Source organism: Penaeus japonicus, unplaced genomic scaffold (genome assembly GCF_977035675.1).
Source record: "Penaeus japonicus unplaced genomic scaffold, GWHDUDI00000001_assembly GWHDUDI00000036, whole genome shotgun sequence".
Classification (NCBI taxonomy): Eukaryota; Metazoa; Arthropoda; class Malacostraca; order Decapoda; family Penaeidae; genus Penaeus; species Penaeus japonicus.
In genome coordinates this window covers 21,739,724-21,754,723 of record NW_028234438.1, presented here as the reverse complement: position 1 = coordinate 21,754,723, position 15,000 = coordinate 21,739,724, and the positions used below count along the sequence as shown (strand labels likewise).

At 44.8% G+C, this 15,000-nt stretch overlaps 1 protein-coding gene across 4 annotated transcripts in view; it reads left to right on the top strand.

Annotated features, from left to right (window-relative positions):
• LOC122253902 (sodium- and chloride-dependent glycine transporter 1) overlaps window positions 1-15,000 on the top strand; it is a 33,740-nt gene that overhangs the window by 18,556 nt on the left and 184 nt on the right. For 2 of the 4 annotated variants that reach the window (XM_043017315.2, XM_043017317.2), the window contains exons 3-13: window positions 7,618-7,796; window positions 8,694-8,828; window positions 9,227-9,370; window positions 9,766-9,973; window positions 10,541-10,734; window positions 11,243-11,426; window positions 11,656-11,893; window positions 12,295-12,523; window positions 12,784-12,896; window positions 13,566-13,874; window positions 14,123-15,000. The exon at window positions 14,123-15,000 is cut by the window's right edge and continues 184 nt beyond it. In XM_043017315.2, coding sequence (XP_042873249.1) covers window positions 7,628-7,796; window positions 8,694-8,828; window positions 9,227-9,370; window positions 9,766-9,973; window positions 10,541-10,734; window positions 11,243-11,426; window positions 11,656-11,893; window positions 12,295-12,523; window positions 12,784-12,896; window positions 13,566-13,874; window positions 14,123-14,200 — 2,001 coding nt within the window. In that variant the 5' untranslated portion in view covers window positions 7,618-7,627 and the 3' untranslated portion in view covers window positions 14,201-15,000. Of the gene's footprint in view, window positions 1-7,614; window positions 7,797-8,693; window positions 8,829-9,226; window positions 9,371-9,765; window positions 9,974-10,540; window positions 10,735-11,242; window positions 11,427-11,655; window positions 11,894-12,294; window positions 12,524-12,783; window positions 12,897-13,565; window positions 13,875-14,122 lie in introns of all 4 variants that reach the window. The other 2 variants (XM_043017316.2, XM_086531753.1) reach the window with 1 other exon arrangement.

Here is a 15,000-nt window from a genome sequence, read left to right as displayed (position 1 = left end):
CAATGAGTAGTTCCAGATAGCAATAGCAATAGCAATAATAAGTTGCAAGACTTATAAAACGGAGCTCCTGTCTTCACGGACGCCCTTCAGGTTATCATTCATGTATCATTTTGTTTTTCTTTTTATATCATTCTCATCTTGCAAGAATCGTTGACGACAATGGCAGGAAGGGCGAGGTCGCGAGAGGGAACAGGTCACGGATTCAAGGTTGTGAGGTGTCGGGCTGTAAATGGAAACATGAGGTGTATGAGAAGGGAGGGAGTAAAGGGGGATGGATAAGGGAGGGAGGGAGGGAGTGAGGAAGGAATAGGGGATGGATGAAGGAGGGAGGGAGGAATAGGGCATGGATGAGGGAGGGAGGGAGGAATAGGGCATGGATGAAGGAGGGAGGGAGGAATAGTGGGTGGATGAAGGAGGGAGGGAGGAATAGTGGGTGGATGAAGGAGGGAGGGAGGAATAGGGCATGGATGAAGGAGGGAGGGAGGAATAGGGCATGGATGAAGGAGGGAGTGAGGGAGGAAGGGAGGGAGGGAGGGAGGAATAGGGCATGGATGAAGGAGGGAGGGAAGGGCGTGAAGACGGGAGAGCATTGGATGAGGACGTAGGAAGAGGTTGGATAAAGGAAGGAGGAGAGCAGGGAGATGGGGAGGAGGAGTAGTCTTGATGGAGGTCGCGGTGAGGTAAGTGAAGGATGTAGAACAGGAGGAAGAGGGTTAAAGAAAGAAGAGACGTAAAGGCGAAGAGAAGGAGAAACGAGGAAGCAAAAAGTGTCGCTTCGACATAACAAGGACAAACTCGTATGTTCTTTAAGCTTTAGATCACTTCTTCATTTATTTACATAAACAACGTAACACCGTGTCCCAGTTTACGGGAAAATTTCTCTCCATTTACGTAACTAACTAAACCCTCAAACACTGAACCCGCCACGAGTTTCAGGCATTTGTCAAGTTACTTTTGTTTACATTTACGAATATGATAGTCGCCACGGTTGACTACAGGGGAAAGTGTGGGCCCGGGAAGGAAGTAGGTTTCATTGGAACACCGGGATCAGACTTCTCTTTGGTACAGTTTGTTGTTCATGTTACTGACACGTTAGATCACTTCATACTTGGTGTGTTTAGAGCTGAAACACGACTTGGTCAGAAAAGAAAAAAATGAAAGTTGGCCTTTATTTCTAATCAGATACGAATGATATTGTTATGAGTCGTATATAACTCATAAATAATGTATACTCTCTATGTAAGCTATTATTAAACCTTTTTTTGCGGAAGCATCTTGTATCTTTAACAAGGAGTTTGACCAAGGCGTGTGAGGAGGCCTTGTGCACCAGGATCAGTTTGTAGGTGAACCGCTTATGCATTAGGATCAGTGTCAAGGTTCGGGCTCGCTTAGGCTTCCGACAGAGATAAATATTATAAATGTAAAGGATTTTTTTTATTCCAATTATGTATATTCTCAGATCTGAAGGCTAATCTTGAGATTGATTAGTCTGTTGGTGATCATTCTTTATGCATGCTTTCCCTTGCGCAATTCAGCATGGCTACTTCGCCGTCATGAATGATTACCATTATCATCACCACTATCCTTACCATCACAGGAACTATAACTGTTAATGAGTGAAGTATTCACGTCCATTAGCAGCTTTTAACCATTAATTATTTTCTAGATCACTCTCTTCCTCTGCCTCCTTTTGTCTCCTCAAGGCCCCTTCATGATCTACAGCCATTATCCTCCGGGACGAATTTTATCTCCCAATCGGTAGACTTATCTCGGAGTCTGCGTCTGCCTCTCCCTTTCCGTAATTAACCTTCTTCGCGGGACAAACAAAAGCCACCGGAAAGAGACAAACAACAGAGCCACGCCCCCCCCCCTCCTTTCGTTGGTAAGGATCCGTCTTGAAAGAATTCGCCAGATAAGATAAGGACAATGGTGGATTGTTTTTGCGGTGTTTGTGTGTTTTTGTTTTTGTTTTTCTCTCTCTCTCTCTCTCGCTTCGTGCGTTCACAATGTCCCCGAAAACACACGTCGCTTTGACCTTTTGAACGCGTCCAGTGCCGCCGTCGCGAAGAGCCTCGTTCACTTTCGAACGCTCGGGCAGGGATGAGAGTGAGAGTGAAAGTGAAAAGGAATAGAAAAAAAAAGATCATGATAAATGGAGCGCGTTTTTTTTCTTGTTTACACTTTCATATCCCGACCAGTTCCTCTCAGGCGTAATGCTGCGGGTCTTGGGCGGATAATTCGTGGGTTGGTTTGGTTACCTATTTTTTTTGCTTTTGTTTTTGTTTTTGTTTACTCTTTGTATGTTTCGGAGGAGAGGGAGGCGCAACGGCGGGAGATAGATGATCATTAGGGCGTGATGGTTCGACACTGATGATGGTGGTGATGGAAAAGATAATGAGAGAAAGTGACGAATTAAATGAGTGTAAGGAGGATGACGTGAATAGCAATAATTACGAAATAGGGCAAAAAAAAAAAGATATTGATCATCACAAAGAAGATAAGAAGAATAGGATGATAAGGCCGTGCGAATAGTAAACTTAGATAAGGTTAAGGGAATCTCCGGGGACTCCCCTATGCACCGGGACAAAGGAGAGTCCCCGGTGCCCGAGACCGCGAGGAGCAGCATCCCTCGTGGCGGACGGGAAGATGAGTCATTTCCCGAGAAAAGTGAACGCCGAGTCTTCGCTTGCTTCTTTTTCTTCTTCTTTTGTACGCGTATGGTCATACAGATACACACACACACTCTCTCACTCTCACTCTCTTTCTCTCTCCCTCTGTCTTTATCTCTGTCTCAATCTCTATATTAGTCCATCACCATTTCTCTCTCTCTCTCTCTCTCTCTCTCTCTCTCCCCCCCTCTCTCCCCCTCTCTCCCCCTCTCTCCCCTCTCTCCCCTCTCCCCCCTCTCTCTCTCTCTCCCCTCTCTCCCTCTCCCTCCCCCTCTCTCCCTCTCTCTCTCTCTCCCCTCTCCCTCTCCTCTCTCTCTCTCTCTCTCTCTCTCTCTCCCTCTCTCTCCTCTCCCACTCTCCCTCTCTCTCCTTCTCTCTCCCTCTCTCTCCCTCTCCTCTCCCCCTCTCCCTCTCTCTCCTCTCTCCCTCTCTCTCTCTCTTCTCTCCCTCTCCTCTCCCTCTCTCCCTTTCTCTCGTCGCTGCCTTTCCTCTCCCTCTCTCTCCCTCTCTCCCTCTCCTCTCCCTCTCTCTCCCTCTCTCCCCTCTCTCCCCCTCTCTCTCCCTCTCTCCCTCTCTCCCTCTCTCCCTCTCCCTCTCCCTCTCTCCCTCTCCCTCTCCCTCTCTCTCTCACCATATTCCTTTCGTCATATTCTCCCTCCCTCCCTCCCTCCCTCCCTCCCTCCCTCCCCCCTGCTTCTCCCTCTTTCCTATTGCAGCTTCGTAAAACCTTCTGCGGCAGGTAATAGCAGGTAGCGCCTTCGGTTTTACTGCCCTTGCAAAACAGGCCAAGACGCCTTTGCGGTCGCCTGCTCGGGGTTTGATTGTATTCGTAATATTTTCTGTCAAGGGCAAGGAAGAAGGAAGAAAGAAGGAAGAAGGGAGGATAGAGAAGGGAGATGAAAGAAGGTGGAGAGGGAGAGAGAGAGGGAGAGGGAGAGGGAGAGGCATATTGATTGTGAGAGACCTGCATTGTTGAGGCTGCAGGCACAGCCATTAACCTTCACGAGGAACATGTTTCCGAGTTATTTGACAAGTGGGTAAAAATATTTCTTTGTGCGTAGTGGAAGAATAGATTGACATGTATCCCATACTCGATATATAAAACACATATTGGAGTACACCTGTCTCGTGTAGGTGTAGTGAAGGGAATATGTGTAGTGTGTATCATAACATTTGCCAGCACACACAATACTCCCAGAACACCTGTACCAACACAACCCACATCATCCAGTGCCCGAGAATGCCTTTGTGTCAGAGAGAGGCTCATCCTCACATGCAAATGGCTTTTGGAAAAGAATGAAATTGTTTCCTAGATAAGGCATACACGCCCACGGTGCCGAATCTAATTGGCCTAATAGGGTCCCGCGCGGATGTGGCTGAATAGGCTGGCATCTATGCGCTATCAATCATTCATTGAAGCTGTCTATAGATAGGTAGAACAGGAACGCTTGAATAAAGGATTTCGATTTTTAAGTTCGTTTCTCCTGGAAGAATTAATGCCCATTACCTTCCAATGATGATGAAAAAGAACAGACAAACACCGAGTAAAATATCCTTTGTTTATCAAGAACAAATAACCGCCAATTAGATTATCATGACCGGATGTTTTGATTGCCGTTTTGCAATCTTCCTTCCATGGATGAGTTGCCGTGTTTGTTATTATATAAATGAAACGTAAGTTTGCATAATGGATAGATTGACGTTAAAGTATTAATCTTGGGTAATGGATAGATAAATCGGTATCGAAGGATCACGTCATGGATAGAGAGACACGTAAATATCTCATCCATTTTCCGAAGCGATAGAGCGGATAAAACATTAAAACATAAAGTCTTCAAAAATCTCCGATCGTTATTTCTAAAACCAGTCCCTCTTCTTTCTTTCTTTTTTCTTGGTTCTAGAGAATAACTTCGACATTTAAAGTTAGCTTCCATAGGGCGGACTGGCGGAAACCGGTAATATCTTGCTCATGGCGACCGGAAGTCTTTTCGTTCTCCTGCGCAACCATGCCGACCGTAGACAATGAGAGACAAACCGCCATCAACAGACAGCAGCAGACAGATGGCAGAAAACAGATAACCAAAGACAACCAACATCAGACAGCGAAAAGGAAACAGTAAACCGTAAATAGTCAACAAGCAACAGCGGACTGACCTTAGCTATGCGTGCTAATTAGTGATATATAGATAGATAGATAGATAGATAGATAGATAGATAGATAGATATTAGTCTGTGTTTATATTTGTGCGGTAGGGGAGGAATGAAGTGTGTGTGTGTGTGTGTGTGGGGGGGGGGGGGGTCCGACACACCATTGCGTTGTTTGTCGTTTCTAGGAAAGGAGACTTTTTGTGTGCGCGCGCGCGACCCGCTGCCCTTGCAACTTGTATTTTACGATTTTTCTGGTCTGTTGGATTTCCCCCTAGTATCCCTGAACAATATTATCCGTTCCATCATTTTTTTATTTATTGATGAGTCATTTATTGATAATAACAATGGAGGAAAAAAAATCACTTCGATCATGACACAATCAGCTGTGCTTAATGGAAAATTACCAAATTTCTTTAACTACATATATCTATCTCTGCTCTGATCTCCTCTCCTCTCCTCTCCTCTCCTCTCCTCTCCTCTCCTCTCCTTTCATCTCCTTTCATCTCTCCTCTCCTCTCCTCTTCCTTCTCTCCTCTCCTCTCCTCTCTCCTCTCCTCTGTTCTCCCCTCTCTCCTCTCATCTCCTCTCCACTGTTCTTCCCTCTCTCCTTTCATCTTCTATAAACTTTGCTTTTCGCTTTCCCTTGACTCCCCACAACCCACGGCCGGTTGCTACGTTACCATCTTGGGCGGAACCTCGAGGTGACGTGACTTTGAATTTCTTTCGCTAGTTCGTCCAAAGGTCGTTTAGTCTCCGGATCTCACGCGGAAGAAAACGGCGACGGAAAGGGGCGATTTGAAGGACTTTCGTAAACTTGACTTAATACGGTTTTGAAAGAGAGGAATATCGAGTTTATTGGTATGATGACTTTGTTAGAATTATCGCTGAAATTCAAAATTTTGCCGGACGAATTTTCAGTGTAGGAGATGGTCAAGGAAGGGATTGTAGGGACCGAAGAGGGATGGGGGGGGGGGGAGGGCGGGAGAGGAGTAGGAAGAAACTGAATCGTCCCGCCTTGGACTGGTTGCTAAGGTTGCGTTGAAGTCTCCCGGATGAAGCGTGCAGTGCGCATCATTTTTTCCTCTTCTCTTCAAAGAAGATGCCGGACGACCTCAATTAATCTGACGTCATATATATCCCTAATGACAATAATCGTCCTTATTAATAATTAGGGAACGGAAATGAGTGAATAACTCCTTCGAACATCCAGATAGGTGATGAATAATATCCTGTTTGATCTCCGCTGAACAAAGAAAGTGGAAATCTAAGCTTATAAGCCCCTTTAAGAGGGATGTTTGAGTGTGACCCACAATGCCGGTTTTCAGCTTTCAGGAAGTATAGATTATTTAACGAGTTGAGAATTTTAATCATTATTGCCACCAATTTTTAGAAATTGTAATAGCTAAATTGCATCCTTGGTGTAGTCAACCATTAAATAAATATTAAAGAAAAAAAATGACAATCCTGCAACCCAAGGCAAGGTTGCACCACATCAACAATAAATCATTAGTTAAGGAAGAAGTGTAGAGGGTCAAGACGTTACACTAACAGCTCAAGAAGCGAGCGTGAATTAGTGAGAACGGGAACACGGCAGAGGGAAGTTATCAGTGCAGAGACTGTGTGGCTTGAACTTCACACGCCAACAAGAGGGAAGCAGCAGCTGTTCTTCATACCAGTCTGTACCTCGGAGCTGTTTATTTTCTTTGGTCTCCTGTTGTTATTTTTTGTTATATTTGTTATATGTGCGGGCTGTGTCGTTTGCGTTCTTTGTGTCTTAGTGTGTGAGTTCTTTTTTTTTTTTTTTTGTCACGTACGTACATTTTTTTCTCCTTTTTATTATCTTTTGTTTTTGTTTATTCTGTTTTTTTTCATGTCAGTTGTCTATATTGCTTTATTTCCCAGGCTGTATTATCTTTGTCTTACATTTAGTAGAATATGACTGTAGCACTTTTATGCCAGTGCCACCAAAATGGCATTTTATTTAATTACTTTTTTCGTATAAAGGTCTTCTCATAGCCGCGTGATCACAGCAAAATTGAGTGATACTATAGCTCTTACAAGTTATTTTTTGCATCTGAGCTGACAAACCTTCAGTATCTTGATTTCTTATAATTGCATTATTGTTGATACTATTATTATTCCTAGTTATCAATTTTTGTTACCAGTCATTTCAATAAACAACTACAACTCTCATTTTCGCCACTTTTTTTCTGTCTGCGTCTATTATGTTTCATTCTGATTATCTTTTCGTCCTTCTCTTATCTAACTTCTCCGCCAGCGAGGACTATTGAAGGTCTTATTATCTCTTGTTTTATTTAGGATGATCTTTTATTCTCGTCTTTTATTTTTCATTTAATTTTATTACCAGTGACTTGTCTAAAAATAATCATATTGCCAAAATCAATTTGCTTTTGTTCAGCGAATTGCTTTCTGATTACTATTCAAATCTTTATCGTCCTTCATTACATTGATTCAGTTTCTAATCACGTTACTGATTGATGTTCATCCGTGTAATCTTATTCTTATTCTTCATCTTACTCCTATTCTTATTCTTCATCCTACTCCCATTCTTATTCTTCATCTTACTGCTATTCTTATTCATCATCTTACTCCTATTCTTATTCTTCATCCTACTCCTATTCTTATTCTTCATCTTACTCCTATTCTTATTCTTCATCTTACTCCTATTCTTATTCTTCATCTTACTCCTATTCTTATCCATACATCCGCATTCCCTCATTCCCATTCCTGATTCTCCCTGTTCTTGCCCTTGTTCTCATCCCGCCTTTCCTTCCAGCAGCGCCATCACCATGGGAAAGGAGGACAAGAAGGACGTTGGCTCGACGGAGGCGCTGGAGGCCGAGGAGGAGCGAGGGACGTGGGGGAACCAGTGCGAGTTCTTCCTGTCGTGCCTCGGTTACGCCGTCGGCTTCGGCAACGTGTGGAGGTTCCCTTACCTCTGCTACAAGAACGGCGGCGGTGAGTAAATTAGGGAACGGCTTTGATGCGGGTTTAAGGGGAGGGGGATTTGCGACGAGAACGGCGGCGGTGAGCGAGTCGAGGGAACGGCTTTGACGCGGGTTTAAGAGGAGGGGGATTTGCGACGAGAACGGCTTTGGCTCGGGATTAAAGGGAGGGGAATTTGCGACGAGAACGGCGGCGGCGAGTGGATTGCAGGGACGGGTTGGTCGTGTTGTTCGTAAGAGCGACGACGGTGAGGTCATGCAGAGCGACTTGCGAGAATTGGTTTATGGGTGGAAGGGAGGGGGACGTGCAACACGAACGTCGGGGAGGTAGACATGTGGATTGCGCCCCGCCTAAAAAAATAAAGTCCTCATGGATATAAACGGAAAAAAGAGAATTCCAAGGACGGCCAAATTACACGAACACTCACGCTAAAGGAACGGTAGCGCGCTTGATCCGCATTCCCCGCCACGAACGACCTTGTAATCGTTACTTGGAAAGTTCTGGCGAATTGACGTGACGTAATGCTTATTTTAGTGACAGGGTTTACTCTTTTTGCGCGTATGTGTAATGTCATGTCTCGCTTCAAATACTTTGGAATTCAATGGTCATGTATTGGGAATTATAGATGATTAACGTGTGAATAACGCAATGTGGATTCGTAATTTTGCTCTGTAATTACACATGGGCTTTTGAATGAATAATATTTGGTACTTAATTTCATATAGTTATTTATTAATTTAGCCAGTGATCAATGCATTATATATATCCAATGAATAATTTATTGTATCATTTAATCAACTCATTTATAATCAACTCATTTGTATGTCAACGTTTTTTTTTATACCAATGATCCTTTCTCTCCTTTATTCATTCTTCCATATATATTTATTCCTCTCTTCCGCCCCACAGCTGCTTTCCTGATTCCGTACGTGATCATGCTGCTGTGCGCGGGTCTCCCTCTGTTCTTCATGGAGCTCGCCCTCGGCCAGTACGTCAGCCTCGGACCCAACATCCTCTTCCCGAAATTGGCGCCCATTTTCTCCGGTGAGTCTTTCATTTGAGTCATTTGACGTTGTTTTGATTCCCGGGGCTTTGTGATCTGATTGCAGTGGGATTGTTGTTTGTGTTTGCTGGGCTTTTGGTCAGTCAGTTGACGCAACGTAGGCTGCTCTCGAGTAATGATGATGATGATGATGATGAATGCATTTGGACACTGTATCTAAAAGTGATAGACATATTATATAAAAATAGAAACCGTAGCACATATACTGCTCAAGCAAATAACGATCATAAACACGGGAACAAATATATCAATAATGACAGTTCCACAAATGCCAACTACCATCTCACTGGCACAAGCTCACGACTCCAACACTCGCCAACTGAATCCCATTTTCGAAGCCGAACCCGAACTCAACTCGAGTCCCTTCCACCCGCCACAGGTCTCGGATGGGGAATGATCGTGGTTTCGGCGCTGGTGGCCGTCTACTACAACCTCATCCTGGCGTGGACGCTCTTCTACACCTTCGCCTCCTTCACCAGTGTCCTGCCCTGGGGCAATTGCGACAACGATTTCAACTCCATCGGTGAGTGCGAGACAATTGCGGGGAAGGAAAGTTCGTTTGTCTTGTATTGGTACTTAAGGGTTATTATGCTGTGGCTTCTCTGGTATTTGTTTGGGTGTGATATACTGCATGGTATGTCATGGGGTAAGACTTTGGGTGGGGGATGGGGGGTTAGGGTCTAATTGTGTGTGGAATGAAATACATTATGGCTTTCCATATTTTGATATTGGGCGTCGGAATAAACCTTGGATTGATAATGATGATGCAAACAGTCAGATGCGATAGAAATGGCATTAACAATATTTATAATAATATTCATAGGAATAACATCGCAAAAATAATATATACGCGTTAATGATAAAGACGACAGCCGCCACCCAAATAAACCCATACCAATAACAAAACCCCTAACCCAGAGTGCTTCACCGAGGACGCTGCCGCCAACTGCCGCAACCAGTCCCTCTTCTACTACCACAAGGAGTGCATCGACCTCGAGAGCTACTGTGGCATCGTTAACATGACCGGATTCAACCAGACATACTGTGCGGAAGATGCCGAGGGCACCATGATGAAGGCGGCCGAGGGTGCCATTCCCAGGATCTCTGCCAGCGAGGATTATTTCAAGTGGGTTTCCTTTTCTTTTTTTTTCTTTTTTTTTGTGGTGGGGGGGGAGGGGGGCGTTTTACATAGGGTTGTTTTTTTCTGTTTGGGGAATCAGGTGTTTTTTTTTTCTCTTCTTGATGTTCCGTTTTGCTTTTTTTAATATTTTTGGCCAACTTATCTTGGAAAATTTGATAATTCTCATATAGGTTTGTGTGATTTCCAGTGATTTAGTAAACAATATACGACTCCTCTTTTCTGTAAACTGTCATCAATCATATATACGTGTGTGTGTGCATTATATATATAAAGGGAGATAAATAGATAACTTGTCTACCATCGCAATGACCTTTTGCTAAGTCATGCTACGTGATTCACTGTTTTACCCTTCTGCATGTCATTGATAATTCATGTGTGGCCTGTTAAAACATTTAATTTCTGAAACTGAAACATATCAGGCTAAAGTGCACAATTCAGAAATACGACCAGTAAATAGTAAACTTCTATTTGTAGTTATTTGTACATAGTACATGACGAGCGTGGATCCCCCCCGAATTCATCCTCACCCCCCCCCCTTCCCCCCTTTATCAGGAACCGCATGCTGGGCGTGACGGGCACCTCCTGGGACGACATGGGCTCCATGCGTTGGGAGCTGGTGGGCTGCCTGGCGCTGGCGTGGTTGATCGTGGGCGCGTGCCTGGCCAAGGGCGTCAAGAGCTCCGGGAAAGTGGTCTACTTCACCGCCCTCTTCCCCTACGCCGTCCTCGTCATCCTCTTCATCAGGGGTGAGTCTTTGTCGCGTCGCAGAACAATAGCTTGGATAGATCAGGTTGAGAGGAAGTTCGGGGAAGTTGTTCTAAGACGCTCCTTTCCATCACTATTTTTTTAAGGTGTCTATGTTCTCGCTCTTTTTAACATGATCAGTCTGTAGATGTATTTTTGTGATTATTCCTTACCCTTTTCTCGTTTATTCTTCCGTCCAATGGGCTGTACTTATAAAATTGCTTCAAGCTTCCATTCTCTGTTTTCATTGGTCTTATTTTTTATCAAGTAGTGATTTCGATTTGAAGTATGATTTGTTAGGCAAAAAATTTACCTCTGCTCTTATGGCTTTACCTCAAAACGCGGAGAAAAGTCTGTGATTATGACGATAGTAATGGTGGTGGACATGAAAGGTCATTCCAAAACCAAAATCGAAGACGAGACTCGCAGAGATAACACGACGCCAAGGGTAACGAGAGCTCCCTCCCAGCCCAAACTTGGCCCCGCCCTAAACCGAATCCAATCCTGCAGGCGTGACGCTCGAGGGCGCGCAGAAGGGCATCGACTTCTACCTCCTGCGCCCCAACATTTCCCGTCTGGCCGAGATCGAGGTCTGGAATGACGCCGCCACGCAGATCTTCTACTCCCTCGGCTCCTCCTTCGGTGGTCTCATCACCCTCGCCTCATACAACAAGTTTAAGAATAACTGTATGAGGTAAGAAATGTTGTTGATGTATAGATAGATAGATAGATGGGTATATGCTGTTGTATTTTGTTGTTGCTGATGTATTTGGTTTAAGGTGCATTAAAACTCTTGCGTTCTATGGCACGTTTATAGTTTCCGATCTGAAAAGTCTCTTGATTTCTTCAATAATCATTCTTTCATGTAGGCTACGTAAAAATAAAACTTAACCTCCCCCTCCCTCCCCCTCCCCCTTCCCCAGAGACGCCATCATCATCGCCTTCGCGAACTGCTCGACGTCCGTGTTCGCCGGCTTCGTCATCTTCAGCATCCTGGGCTTCCTGGCGACGGAGCTGGGCGTCGAGGTACAGGACGTCGTGTCCTCGGGCTCCGGCCTGGCCTTCGTCGTGTACCCTGCCGCCGTGACGCGCATGCCCGTGCCCCCCCTCTGGGCCATCCTCTTCTTCGCCATGTTGATCACGCTCGGCCTCGATTCGCAGGTGAGGCCGCCTCGCTTTGGTCGTCTTTGTCTCGTACTCGTCTACCTTCTCTCTCTCCTCCTCCCCCGCTCTCTCCTCATCTCTACCTCCTCCCCCCCCTCTCTCTCTCCTCTCCTCTGCCTCCTTCCCCCCCTTTCTCCTCTCCTCTCCTCTCCTCTCCTCTGCCTCCTTCCCCCCTCTCTCATCTTCCTCCTTCTATTTTGTCTGTAACCGACCTTGTCTGGATATCTTTAAGCGTCTTTTTGAGGGATATTTCCCTTGTTCGCGCCAGTGCTTTTGTGTGCCTTTGGGTGCATGTGCTGGCGACGATCAGTTGTGATTAGTGTAATGCCTGCAACATCTACTGTATATGAGACACTGTTCCATTTACCACCAATAACCCGCAACCTCTCCCGCCGCAGTTCACGATGGTGGAGACCCTGAGCACCGCGCTCTTCGACCAGTTCGAGTCCCTCCGGTCGCGGAAGCCCCTGGTGGTGTTCAGCGTCTGCTTCGGTCTCTTCCTGGCGGGGCTGACCATGTGTCTCGAGGGCGGCATCTACATGTTCGAGCTCTTCAACTGGTACTCGGCCGGCCTCTCCGTCATCATCCTCGCCATTACGGAGATTGTGGTGGTGCAGTATATCTACGGTGAGCTCTTTTCGACAGGATTTTAGTTGTTTATAGGTTGTTGTGGTTCATTTTCGAGAAGAGAGGATATTTAGTTAAAGAGTTTGGGGGAAGGAGTCATATGGATACACTCGTATAGACACACTCGCTCTCACTCTTGACCGTTCGAAACGTGCAAAACGCTCTAACGTGAGGTGACGAATCGAACCAAATAGTCTAAAACATCTATCATGGAGTATCAAAACTGCAATCTAAAATCCTTTTTTTCTCTCTCTCTCCAGGTTTCAAGAACTTCATGAGAAACATTCGTGAGGAGATGAACATCTACATGCCCCTTCCTCTGTATGGGTACTGGGCGGCAACTTGGCTCGTCATCACACCTTTGTCGCTTGCCGTAAGTTGGTTCTTATTCCTGTTTCCTTTTGACATTTTGTAAATGACGTCATGCATGAGATAATTTTCAGTTCCTGTGAATTTCCTGCATGATTTTCTTCGTCACTTCTATCATTATCGTTTAACATCTTCCTCTTTAACTCTTGATTATTCTAATTTCCTTAATGCATTTGTTACTGTCTTTGCCAAAATTCTCTTGACGTGTCATCGTGAACCTTATTTTTTCTTTCTGCGTTGATCATGGTGTAGATAACGTATCAGGATCCATTCCTATCTTGTTCCTTCCAAGTTCCGCCACCTCTCCTCCTCCTCCTCCTCCTCCTCCTCCTCCTTGTCCTCCTCCTCCTTGTCCTCCTCCTCCTTGTCCTCCTCCTCCTTGTCCTCCTCCTCCTTGTCCTCCTCCTCCTTGTCCTCCTCCTCCTTGTCCTCCTCCTCCTCCTCCTCCTCCTCCTCCTCCTCCTCCTCCTCCTCCTCCTTGTCCTCCTCCTTGTCCTCCTCCTCCACCTCAGTTTATCACCGTTCTTCCCAGACTTATCACCTTTTCCCCCTCCCCCTCAGCTTCACCATCCCTTCCTTCACTCTCCCCATTTCGATCAGCCTTCGTCGCTCCCATTTCCACGCCCCATGCCCCCTCTCCTCCCATTTTCAAAGCGTGCTCTCTCCGCCACAGATCATCTTCCTCATGTCGGTGTACTATTTCGTGCCCGCTTACTGGGGCACGTACACGTACCCGAACTCCATCCAGACCCTCGGATGGTTCATCTGCGTGAGCTCCATCATCTTCATTCCCCTGGGGGCCATCTACGTCGTGTGGAAGGGCAACAAGAAGGGCAAGGAGCTGATCATGGCTTCCCCGGACTTCTGCCCGCACCACATCCGCCAGCTGAGGGAGAAGAAGGGCGCGGCCACCAAGGGGCATCCCGAGGGGGTCTTCAGGTACACTTACGACAACGAGGGCTACCAGGAAGGAGCTGCCAAGGTGAGCTTCGGGTGGTTTGGTATTTTGGTTTGAGGTGTTGGTTGTAGGGTTTGTTTATGACTTTTACATTATTTTGATTTGAAAAAAAATCGTTTGGATATTTATTTACTACATATTTCATGGGTGTCATGAAATATTTTATCATTAATGACAAAATGTCATCTACCTTTCTCTTTCTCATTCTAGGCAATTCAGAATTCCAGTCCATTTTACAATAATTTCTGTAATATTCCTTTTCTTTTTTTTAGGTATACCCTACAATGCCGACAGAAGAAGTGCCTCCACCTTACACCAATGGCAGCGGCGGATACTCCAACCACATGTAAAAGAAAACGTGTATCTGAACAGGGTAGACTCGTGGAATCTCTGTTATCGTGGACTATGTCATTTCTCAAACTTATAGTGCGAGAGAATTTTTTTTATTGAATTCGTTTTCTATACTCCCAGGGTTGTGATGGGAGGTACATTTTTATATCAAATATAGTAAGCCAGTATATTTTTCAAGAGTGATAGCGTCACAGTGTGCGTGTTGTTGTTTGTTTTTTAATATATGTATGTTGGAGCAAACAAATGATGACATACTTGTGTAATTTTAGTATCATGATTTTATCAAGTATGATCATTCTTTTAAAACAGATTGTAATGACTCTCAGGGCACTCGTGTGGGTTTTTAGCTTCATCTGACATTGTGATATCGAAAAACTTTTTTAATAACGTTTTTAAAAAAAATCAATGCATTCCATCAATCGTTTGAATGGAAATTTAGGATTATCAAAGTTATTGACATGAAATGAAATTCGTAGGCTACAACTATTATCTTTTTTTTCTCACGTATTTACTGGTATATATAGATACTTAGAGATATTTAGGGTATAAGTGGATGTGTGCTCATGTGAACACTTAGTGTATGTGTGTGTATGTGTATATCTTCTTAAAGATAAAAGTATAAATAGGAAGCCCTGTGTGAGGATGCGTGTGTGTGTGTGGTTGTGTGTGTGTGCGTGTGTGTGTGTGTATGTGTGTGTGTGTGTATGTGTGTGTGTGTGTGTGCTTTTATCGATACGCCTTGTTGTATAGCAAAATAAGTCTATTTTTAGATTGCATTATATAATCTATGAACTGTGAA